The following is a 12,814-nucleotide window of genomic DNA, read 5'->3' as shown; positions in this document are numbered from 1 at the left end:
TCTTAAAGAAGAAATGAAAATGAACAGAGGGAAGTGAAGGCTGAAGTGTACCTTAAGACTTCCCGAAGAATTCCCCCGACCCTCGAAGCACTGTCCGTTGGGAGTTGGGAGTTGAGACTTGAGCCTTGAGACTGTGATAACTCAGAGCGTGACCGCGGGAGGTCGGTTAAGGTAGGGATGTAAATGAATAGTTGAAATCCGGTTCTCTATCCGTGCCCGTATTTGTTTAGCACTATCCGAATCCATTCCAAAACTAAACGAATACGGATATGGATAGGTTATAGTTATCTGAAAAGTTATATTTACATAGAAACGGATAAAATATCCAATCTGTTTCTGTTTAGCACCATCTGAATCCGTCTGAAAGCTAATCGGATGCGGATGCGGATGCGGATGTAGTACTATCCGAGTCGAATCCGATCCATTTACATCCCTAGGTTCAGCATCCAAAAACGTGGAATCAAGATCGAATCGATCTGTACTGATTCCGACTAGGATCAGAATCGACAAAATCAGTTCCAAGAACCCTAAACTCGGCCATCAAATTTGAGCACAACAAAAATAACACGTGGCATACATGGGTGTGTATGGCATTACAAAAGAGTGAAATTCAACCCAAAAAAAATAATAATAAAAGAGTAAAATTGAATTTAAGGTTGAAACATGGTCAATCAAAACCATTCCCTAAAAAGTCAATAGTTGGATTTTCTACATCATTCTTCCATATGATAGAACAAGCGATCATCTGGTTCAAGTTTGGCTGGCCCACACACCTTTGACCAGTTAAAAATTTCAGGGTTTAGGATGGGGCTAGGGTTGGGGTGTCTAGCCCATCTCTATATGTGAATAATGGAAGATATAGTTCATTGATTAAATATCATAATAATGTACATTTTTTATATACCAGGATTTTTTTTGGTAAATTATATACCATGATTTAATGTATTAAATTGGGTTTCCTTCCCATCAATATGCCTAGTGAACTATAATGCTTCACTATTTATCACATGACGTACAATACAAAGGTTAGTCCATGTGATAAAGGAATAGGAAAGCTTCTCATTGGTACAATTTCAACATAAAATGAGTAGGGGTAGCTAAAATTACAAAAAATGTCATTTTATATTTTATATTCATTTCCATTTGATGACATTTTGGCAATTTTAATAAAACTTTGAGTTAGCAATTGAGCAACTTTTCTTGCTTACTTTGGATTAAAATTTGACCGAAGAAAATGTTGTTGGTGAAGCCTGATTTGGTCTTGAAAGTGCGATTGAAACCTTCGGAGGGCCGTTTCGGCCTCAAAACAACCTTGGAATGGCAAAAAATGGCAAACATCCCAGCCAAAGGTAGGGAGTTGTGTTGGGCTCGTCGAGATCTTCGAAATAAATACTTTTGAGCCATATGTTAAGTTTTGGTCCTGTCCTGTTTTTTTGGCAATGTTGGGCCAGGGGCACTTTTGTACTTTCTGGGGTTAGGGCTTCCCTATATATAATGTTCTTATCTCTTTGAGATAGGGTTATGAGGGTTTGGAATATTTTCTAGAGAAAATAGTGAAACCTGTTCTACTGCTCGGCCGTGAATGTAGCTTCCATCTTGGGGGTGAACCACGTAAATCTCTGTGTTGTGCATTGTATGCTCTCTCTATTTTCGTTTTTGTTCTACAAATTGTCATTTCTGAACGTTGTTTTCTTAACAGAAAACCCATTACATATAACCACACATTTAAGTTAGTTTCCCCTTTTCTTCCTCTTTTCCATGGTCAAACCCAACCCAGCCCAGCCTTGCAAGACTATAGTCATTAAGATTAGTCAATTATTCTACCCCCAAAATAAAAAGATTAGTCAATTATGAAATCCCCCCCCCCCAAGCTCTCCCATAATGGTTCATCAAAGCAAAAGGGGCATCTCAGATAAAATCACCATCTCCTTCCTTGTCTTGTAACTCCAGCAGTCTCTCTCTCTCTCTCTCTCCCCCCCCCCCCCACCCCCTTTGAACTCTATGATTTCTCTACAACTCCAAGGACTTGGTTCCCCAAGGGTTTCATCTCAAACCATTAGTTTTAGGGTTTTGGAGGGGTGTAGTTGCTTCAAGTTTCATCTATAGTTTTATGGCTTGAATTTCTATGGCGTTTTCTGTTGCAATATTTTCAAAATTATGTGTTTGAGAATAGTCCCACATCAGGAAGGAAGGTGAGGAAAGTTTGTTGGGTATATTTAATAAAGTGATTTATGTCTTTTGAATTAAGACAAAAAGGGCTCATTATGATGTATGTGTGAGGACAACTGTTTGAGTGTGTATGGGTACGCGCAAGCCCATGCATGTGTGCAGTGGATTGTAGAGGCGTTTAGTGGCACACGCTTGCATCGCTTCGAGCAAGATCAGATCAGGGCCGTTAATATTGATCTGGTGGTCTAATTTTAATTTGAAAGGGATTGTTATAAACAGTTACAATAGTTGGATTACGATCTAACGGTCGAGATTTAAACGTGAACGGATGTAATTGTTGTGAACAAGGGGTTAACTATTTTATAAGTATTCCAGATTGTCTCAAAAACGTTTATCTCTCTTTCTCATCTATTTTCTCTGAGTTGATCTTATAAAAACTCTGTTTTTCTGCAAGAAATAGACTTTCTGTTACTGACATTTCTGTTTTTCTCAAAAGTTTATAGTATTGTTCTTGATTCCGTATGTGCAATCCGTAGTCAAGATTATCAACAAGTGATTGGGCTTCATTGTATCCTGGGAGATGATTCATCTGTAACCTATTTGCATCTTGATAGTAGGGACGAATTATGTCTTAAGAAAAGCGACTTTGTAACGTGCCTTGAAGACAATCATTTTCTCCTACATTTTCCTCCATCAAAACCATTAGAGAATAAGAACACAACGGTTTTCAAGCTTTGACAACCGGGGATGGTTATTAGTCATTTTGTGACCAGAAGAAACCAAGCACATTGTACAATAGAAGGCTTAAATCATTAAGGAAACAATTATACTATAGTAGGGATGGCTTTTGTAACTTGCATCTGTGTATATCTAGGAGTGCTTGAATGACATCTTTATAAGTGTATATAGAACATGGTACCTTCTTTTAATTGTTCTTTTTCTTATTCCCAAGAGTTCTTTAAGATTTTTTCTTTGGTATAACAAAAGTTCTTTAAGATAAAAGTATAAAATTGTTTCAAAAATAATTTGAAAGTGACATATCATTATGTCATTCTTGAAAAAGTGTCATTGTTATACAAAATTTTGGAATATACATATGAACTGATACTATTCTCTATGTTAGAAAAAAAAATTGTAACTCATACTAAAGGTCAAAAGAAAAATTACAGATTATTTGACACCTTGAGAGAGATGTAAATTAGAAAATCCCTTTATATTTTTGGGTTGAACAATGTTTTTACCAAGCTGTGAGTTGAGTAGCTTGATCCACATGTCATGTACAATTCACAAAATATTTTTTGATTTAAGACTAATTCTACAATCTCTCATATGAAAGAGAACACGTTCAGTCAATGAATTGGAATATTTAAGGGAAATTCGCTAGTTACATGTATAAATGATGTGTTAAATATTAATTTAAAAATAACTGAATAATAAATCTTGAGCAACAATGATACATATGTTGCTTACAATGGATTAGGCACCTCATCCTTGTGTAAGCCCCACCTTTTAAGAAGAATGTATGATAACAGAACATTTCATTGGTTCGTTTGCATACATTTTAAAATTTTGCGTACTTGATTCTAAACTTATTGTTCTTATCATTATATTTCATATTTGTAAATTATATTTTTTTTATTTTTTATATGTTGTGTTTCTTTTTTATTTTTTTGTGAAAATTTAAGTTTTTCTTTAAAGTTTCTATTTCTTATTTTAAAAATAAATTATTACTTTAATATTAGTTCATTTGATAATTTTTATTTACTATTTCTTTCTTTTTGGGCATTCTTCATTATCTTTATTAATATTTAAAACATCAATTAGACACATAACTATTGAAAGCAATCTACCTTAAATGTTTAAATTTGTTGCTTGAAAGTGTTCTCTATCATAGTGAGAGAAAACCTATCTTTCTCCCACGATAGAAAGATCAAAAATAACAGTGCAACTATGGACAAAGTTGAACCAAGTTTTTGAAAACCCACTCCTGACCTAAGGTAACTTATCTTAGCTCTAGTTTGACCCAACTTGACCTCCAAATGGGAAACACCAATGCTCCGTGGAGTCAAGATCATCAAAAAAAGGGGACTGTGATCAAAGAACATTCTGGTTGGATATGTTTGGCGAAATCCGAGCCTACATTATATTCTTGTATTTTACTTGGTGAAGCTATGACTATCGAAAGTGGAATATTAGAAGTGCTTTCAAAAAACATGGAGCGGATTATTTTGGAAACAGACTGCAAAGAACTCTGGTCCTACTCCTCAAGAACATGTGACACCGTCCATGTATTAGTGCAACATATGATAGAAGATGTTTTACATTTGTCCAACTACTTTTGTGATTGTAAGTTCCCTTTTGTTTCAAGGGAGCTTAACAAAATTACAGATTTTCTAGTTAAGAATGTCTTGTTGATGACGTGTACAATAATTTGGCCCAATTTCATTTTGTAATTGGTAGAACGTGTATCCGAACAACTATGAGTTTGCTATGAATAAATTTCTCTTTCCAAAAGAGAAAGACTAACTACCCACCAAAAAAAAAAAAAAAAGAAAGAAAGAGAGAAAGACTAACTACAAAAGTGTTGTTATGGTAACTGACAAATCAATCCATTTTACGATTAGGACATCATGATGGGAGATATGACATGATGATATGTGTGAAAACTATCATGGAGAAGAGAAGAAGACTAGAGAGGTAAAACTACTGGGGGAATTTATATAGTGTTTAAAGGAATGGATGGGCAGAGAGACTAGCTGAAGCTATTGAAAATTGACCATTAGTAGTAACAATCCATATATATTTGTCCTCCTATTGAGTGATAGGTAAAGGAATGGAGAGGATTTAGAGAGCACCATCTAGGGGTCACCAATGAAATATGACCCAACTTCCAAGAATGAGAATCGAAGTCTATCAATTGCTCCACCGAATTAGGAGCTGTAGGAAGGAGAGAATACGGAGCTAAGGATGAGGGAATGCCTAGAATCCATTTGTCCTTCCAAGGGTTGATATTTCTTCCAATGTCCACCTGTAAAAGTAGATTTTTGATGAGTAATGATCTAGCCTCAAAAATGGAATTCCAACCCCAAAAGGCATTGTTGAGACAAGATACATGAAGAAAGTTTGAGGTTGGGAAATACTTACACTTGATCCCAAAGAGAGTCCAACGGTTTAAGAACTCCCAAACCTTGTTAGCTAAGAGAGTCATATTCATAGGGGCCGATAACTTAAATATTGAAGCCACCATTTCTTTTAGACATATAATTTCCAACTCACCATTTCTGTTTGTCTAATCCACATTTGACAAAAAAAAAATAAATAAATAAAATACAGTGGCATAACCTGATAACATGGACTGAATAAAGGTGAGCTTACCAGCAAAACTAAAATATTTTGTTTTCCAAATCTGAAGCTTCGACTTGAATCTTTGAATCAGAGCATTGTATTGAACTCTACCTATTTTTTTCACTGGCATATGGAATCCCGGTGTCGAATAACATGTTTCATAGGCATGTCAAGTTGGAATACTGCTGAACTAGAAACAGGTGCCACAAAATGTCCATAATTGATTATCTATTTATTTTTGGGGGTGGGGTGCAAGCTGGCTTTTAGTAATCGGTATTGTATCGGTCCATCCGTATTGGTAGCGGTGTTGACCAATAATTTACTTGGCCGATATAAAATCGATGGTATGGTACCGATAGAGAGTAAAATGGTCAAAATAATACTCATGTAAAAGAACTGTGGAGGGAGCATGGCGACTGCGCCCAGACGGGCAAAATGACTGCATGCCCCATGAAAGACAAAAATACCACCCATGTTGATGCTTCAGCATGCACTCCGCTCCCCCACAGGAAACACTTCCCCATAATATTAATATCTGCATCTTCGAAGGCAAACACATCTGATATGGACCAACACATATGGGTATCAGTATCGGAATCTGTGAATCAACCAACCACCTACCTGAAAGGGAATGGCATGATAGTGGCTTCTAAGATGGACAGAAACAGAACGTGGATCATATACCAGTTAACAACAGCTTACAATCCAACAGACCAAAAAAAAAAAAAAAAAGAGCAAATATCAAAGGAATCCAGTAATCAGTCTACTGCCAACCTGAAAGGGATTAAAACAAATATCACAGGAATCCAGTAAGCATACTTGACCAATCTCTCTTTCTCTCTCTTACTTGTGATTTGTCTGAGCAAGGTCTCTAATAGCTTTCAGGTTTCTTGGATTCCTTGGACACCCTGTCTTTACTCCCCTGCGTGAGGAGTATAACCAGTACTTTGCTTCTACTTAAGCTTCATCCAAAGATGGGCTCCCAAATGAACAGCACATAAATTACACATGCAACATGGCTGGAGTGCCCTTTCTCCAAGTCACCCCAGTACTGTGTTGAGTCAAATCCTAGCTGTTCGATGATTTAAAAAAAAAAAATAGCTGTTCATGATTAAGAGGAAAAAAGCTCCGCTAATGTGGATTTTTTCTTTCTTAATTCAAAAGAATGGAAATTTGAACAATTACAACCCACCGAGCAGATACCAACTCATATTCTCATTAACATTGCCTCTGAAATTTTTGAGTGAATTTACAAGTGGTGCAAAAAATATAGCTTCTATCACCCGTTCAAATGCTAACAATGAATTTCAAATCTTCAGAAACCAAGATCTCCCACCTTCAAGTTCTTCTTAGCATTGAGATCTGCTTACTTAATATGTCTTCCTTGGGACTCAAGCTCCTTGTGTGCCTTCTCTCCACTCCATCGGAGCACAAAACTCCGGAGGAAAAGATAAATGAAAGAATATGAACAAACCAAAGGGCTTTTAGTGATGTTAGAAAGAATTGTGCTTCTCCTCAATCTGGATGTGCTTTCCAAGGTTCCTGCTCAGTTGATAACAGATACATGTGTGTATACTATTAATTGTGTGAGGAGATAGCCAGGTTGTGGTTAGAACTCCAGACTATTTTGAGCATCCTATCCTCCAAGTGTTCTCTGACTGTATCCGTACTTTTGCCTGTTATATAGCTTCTCCTTGGTCTTCCTCTTCTTATCCATCTTCTGCCTATACCTCTCCTCTCTCTCCCTCTCATAAATCCCCTGCCAATGCACTTCTCCTGTTAACGGCCACAGCCATCTTTCTCTTGGAGAGTCATTATCATCAGCTGCCTCTGCCAGATCTTCATCCATGCTCTTCAACAATGTAAAGTTGAAGTACTTAGACCACATGAATTCCTTCCGTTGCTCAACTGGATGCTGTTCTTCGATCATACCAGAGTTTGGGTCAATATAAACCATCTTTTGGGCACTATGGTAAGCCCAAACATTGACTAGGAGCTCCAGCATCCGGCAGTAACAATGCTTTTTCTGATGAATAGAACAAAAGAATTAATTAAAATAAATAATTAGATAAAGAAATCACCCTAACACTAAATGCCGCCTCTAAAAATTAATGCCTCAATAAGAAAGTTTAGACCACCTCAAGCTCCGAGGATCCCAGAAGACATGTCTTAGAATTGTTGATATTATTATTCAAGCTATCAAGAGAATCAGCAAACATCCTGTTATACAGGAATATAAATCATTAATGATAAGACGTCATGTTAATTTTGAAAGGCAGATCAAGACTTCCAAAATTTACCTTGCAAACATTACAAATTCAAGAAAGGATGGTGTTGGCATCACCCAGCTATGCAATGCAGACCAATGACCACCATCTTCAGGCATTGGGGGCAGTGCCTCTACATTTGATGGCAAGTCATACATCCGGCGGAAGGCATCCACAAAGGCAGCTCTGCATGCATTTGGAAAAGAAATTAACTTGCCACTAGTTCAACTATTGGATAAACAAAATGATTCACTAAGGCTCCATTTGTTTCACCATAAATATTTTCCTGGAAATTGCTATTATTTAATTTAATGTATTTTATATTTATCATTGGTCATTTTTTTTGGTTGGACATGACAAGGAAGCATATTGGCATCATGGTTGAGCGAGTGAAAGATCTGATCCAAGGGGGCCAATTGTACCAATGGTCAAGATACCACAACTAATCCTGGAATTTAAGAAGTTGTTTCCAACTTTTTGTGTTGAATTTTATTAAGATACTCCCCCCCCCCTGACAATCCTTATGCAATTTTGCATTGGTTTTAACAATTACTGTAAAAATTTCTGTTTTAAACAAGAGAAATTTCATAAACTTAGGGGCAACAAGATTCACATGACTTCGGCCCTCTAAGAGAGTTGACCAGAGTATGGATAAAATGAAGAATGCATCCCAAATGAATTGGAACTGTATGTGAATTAATGGTTCAGGATGCTGCACTTACAAACCATTTAACTAACCCCATGCCCGGTAGACATGCAGACACGCACACATTCTTGTGCCCCAAACACTCGTGCACTCACAACAGAAGATTATTGCACCAACCAAATCTTAGACAAAATATTGCATAAACCAAATTAAAACAATAGCCAGATACAAGTTAATCAAGACAATCACCCAACCCACCAAACCACCAAACAAAGCAGACATCCGCATTCTGTACCATACGCAGACCCAAGTTTGGCTCTGCACCTGGTTATGTCATTGCAACTGATATATGATAAAACATACCTGCAGTGTCCAACATTTAAGACGTCACAAATTGACCAAAAGGTAAGCTTATCATTGCCTCCTCTATCACCACCATCTAGGTCCAATCTTGCCCAAAAATAAAGCACGTCTCCTTTATTTTCTGCCAGTATAGTGTCTTCTAATACCTTTTCAGCCTCAGCAGATAATGAAACCTGTTTTCAAAAGAAAACAGACATGATGCCATAGGTTGGGAACTCCAAAAGCCTTCAAAAATATATATAACTTCCTAATGGAAACTTCATCTTAATTTTAAACAAGAAAGAATAAGGAAGCAAGTTATATCACAAACATGGGAAAAAGCTTGCCACGACACCAGTGTGCAGTTTCCCTCTCACATGAATTTTTTATTATTATTTTCTCTCACCTGCTTTGAAAATGTGGCCCCATATGGAGGATACCTTGTTCAGGACACCCATTTGTGCATACAGATTCCTTCCCACACTGGCAGCATGGGGAACCCTCTAGCCACAAACATAAATGAAGTAAGAAAATATACACATCATTGTGGATAGAGTTGTTTAAAATGGCCTTATGCTTCATGAATCGAACCACCATGTGGCAGTATGTAAGTGGGTCAGAGTGAGACAACCTAGCACATGTCCAACTGGTCAAGTTTCAGCTCAAAACAAAGAGGGTGAGTGCCTTGAAAGTGAGTTCAAAGTGACATAAAATACAAAAATGCAATTAGATTCCATTACAGCGAAATGGCAGACTTGTAAATGTATGAAACTTTGAATGCACTTTTAAGGCACATTCCCTACCTGTTTTTATATGGAATTTGAGTAGTAGATGAGTGAGGTCCTCTGTCATATGGACCCATTGATGCAAATAAAACACAGAATTTAGCTTATTAAAAAAATTGATGCAGATAAAACACAGAATTAGCCTATTGTAAGTATACTTTTAGTTTCTATTTAAAGGATGCATTCCAGAGAGCGCCCCCCCCCCCCCGCCCCCCGGGCCGATGGTTTTTAATATTGAATAAAGCTTGGCTTTGCTCTAATGGTCTGTGAGATGGCAATGCAACCCTTGGTGAGATGCTAAGGTAGGGCTGATGGGATTTCACTATTTCAGTCTAGTTCCAGGTGAGATGCTTGGTTCATATCAATCTTTTTTCCATTCTTCTTCATGTTATCACCATCAAACCAGGTTAGAATTTTTTAATTTCTATTATGTTCTTGGGCATACACTGCTTGCTGAAAATTTTAATTTCTCCATCATTTCTATCTGAGATTTCAAATCAAACTTCAGACTTGAGAATTGTATAGTATTCTAAACACACCCACAGTTTCAAATTTTGAAATTGTTGTTGCCTTCTTAAGTCCTACTTCTACTCTATTTAAGATCAATTTTGATTTTTTTTTTCAGAATGGTATCCTAATATTATTGCTAAAAGCTATTGGTGTTTTGATGCACCTCTGATTACTGTTTTGAGCCCATTAAGATTTGCTATCAGTAATCAATTTAATTGTGTTTTAAAGGATCCTATTCCTAGTAAGATGCATTATTGGGTTAGCCATACACTACACATGTTTCTAGTGATTCACATGGCATCATCAAATGATACAAGTCTTTGATAAGAATCTACAACCCAGAAGAACGCCCTTGTTGACGATCCTTCTCCCCGACAGCATCTAGGATTCCCCAAACAATGTGATATCTCACACCGGGTTATAACTTCAGACCAGACAATTGGACCAAACTCATCTTTTGAGGAGTTATTCTTAGCCATACTTTTGACCTTCAAGCAGAATTTTTTACCCATCTAAGTTTCTGATTCTTTTTTTTGGATGAATAAAAATTATATTACACATCGTCGAGTTTCTGATAATTAGTTAGTGCAGTTCTCTTGAAATCTTAAACCTCTCATTGCGATTCTAGTTTCATTGGATTTCTAAACCTAGTAACCATAGGCTTCAAGAAACCCATCAGCCACTCATGTATGGCTATATGGCAGACATAATAAAAATTTGAAGCTCCAGTAAAGTTCTTCCTATTAATTTCTAACTTTAAAATTGTAATAGAAGTTTGGGGGAAGTCATTCTGCCCCGCAAGCATCCAGAAGTTTTCCTGTGAGCACCTTGTTTTCTTAGCATGCAGACTGTTGATTTTGCAATGCAACCATTGGATAGGTAATGCATTCACCAGATAGGCCACGTGTCAAATTTGGTGGCCTATAACCAAAAGGCCACCTTGAATGGGGATTTCTCCCATAGTTTTCAACTTCAACGCTGTTTCACAGTGAAGTTCAATAAGGGTTATGTTTCAAACGTTATTGCATTTCTTTGTTCCATGTTTCAAGGATCGTGATTCATGGTTTAAGGTCTAAGGTTTCAAGGTTCCAAGGTTAAGGTAAGGGTTCAAGTTACCATGGTATACATTTGCAGATTTCAGGTTTTCTCGTGTTAAGTCCAACCTTGTGGTTTCAGGTTGCAGAATTTGTGGTTTCAGACAACCCCATGGATCTTACCAGAAATGCATGGTGTTCCATACATGTTTTCTGGCCAGCGAAGCTAGAAGCCTTCTGGCCATGGAGTGACAGAATCCCACCCCCTCAAAGTTCTAAGTCAGTATACATGCGCATTTTGAGTGTTTGGATTCTTTAGATGTTTCCTCAATAGACATTAAAGCTCCATTTGGTTAAAAGCAAAATGAAGCTACACTGAATTTCCAATGGAAAATATATTAGTGAATGAAAATAAACAAGTGAAGATAACCAAAAGGGAAGATTAATTAACACAATTATGTTGGAAATCAATTTTCACATGTTATGATGTAATGGAGAATTATCCGGGCTCCATAGGCCACATATTTTTTCCCATAGGGTGATATTTTATCTAAAATGACTTTCTCATATTCTGAAAAATTACACCTGAAAATTTTTCTACTCCTAGTTTCTCTATGTTTTGGGCCTCACATGTTCCCCATGTCACTTCAAACTATACTTCCAAACTAACAGCAAATTACAAGCTTTCTTTTATATATTCTTTTTCATTTCACTTCATTTTATCAACTTCAAATGAAATGGAGCTTAGAGAAAATTTAGAACTCAAACTGTATTATTTATTACATGATAGCCTGAGGCATGGGCATGTTCTCCAACTCCAGAAGCAGGGAGACAGAAAAGTAAACAGTTAGCTCCGCTTGTAAATCCGTGGGCTTGTTGTAGGCAAGACCTGGGATCAAGTCCTGCCTTCCACCCTACCCACTCTCTTATCCAGGGTACAATTAGTTGGCTCCCTGCTCTTGCACCCCCCCCCTTCTTTTCTGGTCATACAAAATTGATTAGTCACTAAATGACTGTAGGTTTCTGAAACTAATTAAAATTAACCTCCATCACAGGAGGAGAGATTTATCCAGAGAAAAATAAACTTTCAAAGAGGGAGAGAGATTGCAGTTAAAATGTAGAAGTGGCCCCACATCAACATATAACTGCAGTACAAGTATCATGAATTACATTATAAAAGATGCATAATATTTTGCAACAGGTTCTAACATGGATATACCTTCCTTCCAGCTGCATGCCATGACTGAAAACCAATCCAAGGTGTCTTGTGAATGTTATCCACCCTATTTGCAATAGCAAACATGCCCCAAAGTTCACAAATCAGATCCAGATAGTATGTGTCATTCAGGACTGGAAGTCGGCCAACTGCATCAACATCATCTGATGTTGATCTCCGAGCTCTGGTTGACTGCAAGAAGGTTGAATTGTAAGAAGCAGCAAAAGCATGTGTTCAAGTGCAAAATCTCATTATCTACAATATTCAATCCACCCAAATGATCTCCACCAAAAAGATCAACATAAGAGAAAATATCCCCATTTTGGAGATTAAAGGAATTCAGAAGCTATGGTGGACATAGCCTCAAGATATTCTAAAAATATTTTTCACAAAAAAAAAAAAATAGTCAAAAGCTCATGGCCATGCTTATGTAAGAAAAAAAATAATTTCTTTAATTCATAAGTATTTAGATATTCAAAATGCACGACGACTGTTTAAAA

General features: G+C 36.9%; 1 protein-coding gene across 2 annotated transcripts in view; it reads right to left on the bottom strand.

Moving 5' to 3' along the window:
- Nucleotides 1-6,707: 6,707 nt before the first annotated feature.
- LOC122650553 overlaps nucleotides 6,708-12,814 on the bottom strand; it is a 31,641-nt gene continuing 25,534 nt past the window's right edge. For both annotated transcript variants that reach the window (XM_043843956.1, XM_043843957.1), the window contains 5 exons: nucleotides 12,318-12,506; nucleotides 8,791-8,963; nucleotides 7,815-7,967; nucleotides 7,653-7,734; nucleotides 6,708-7,540 (listed from right to left, as the gene is read on the bottom strand). In XM_043843956.1, the coding sequence (XP_043699891.1) occupies nucleotides 7,151-7,540; nucleotides 7,653-7,734; nucleotides 7,815-7,967; nucleotides 8,791-8,963; nucleotides 12,318-12,506 (987 nt within the window). In that variant the 3' untranslated portion in view covers nucleotides 6,708-7,150. The remainder of the gene's footprint in view (nucleotides 7,541-7,652; nucleotides 7,735-7,814; nucleotides 7,968-8,790; nucleotides 8,964-12,317; nucleotides 12,507-12,814) is intronic.

This window comes from Telopea speciosissima, chromosome 2 (assembly GCF_018873765.1).
Source record: "Telopea speciosissima isolate NSW1024214 ecotype Mountain lineage chromosome 2, Tspe_v1, whole genome shotgun sequence".
Taxonomy (NCBI): domain Eukaryota; kingdom Viridiplantae; phylum Streptophyta; class Magnoliopsida; order Proteales; family Proteaceae; genus Telopea; species Telopea speciosissima.
This window is presented reverse-complemented; position numbering and strand designations above follow the sequence as displayed.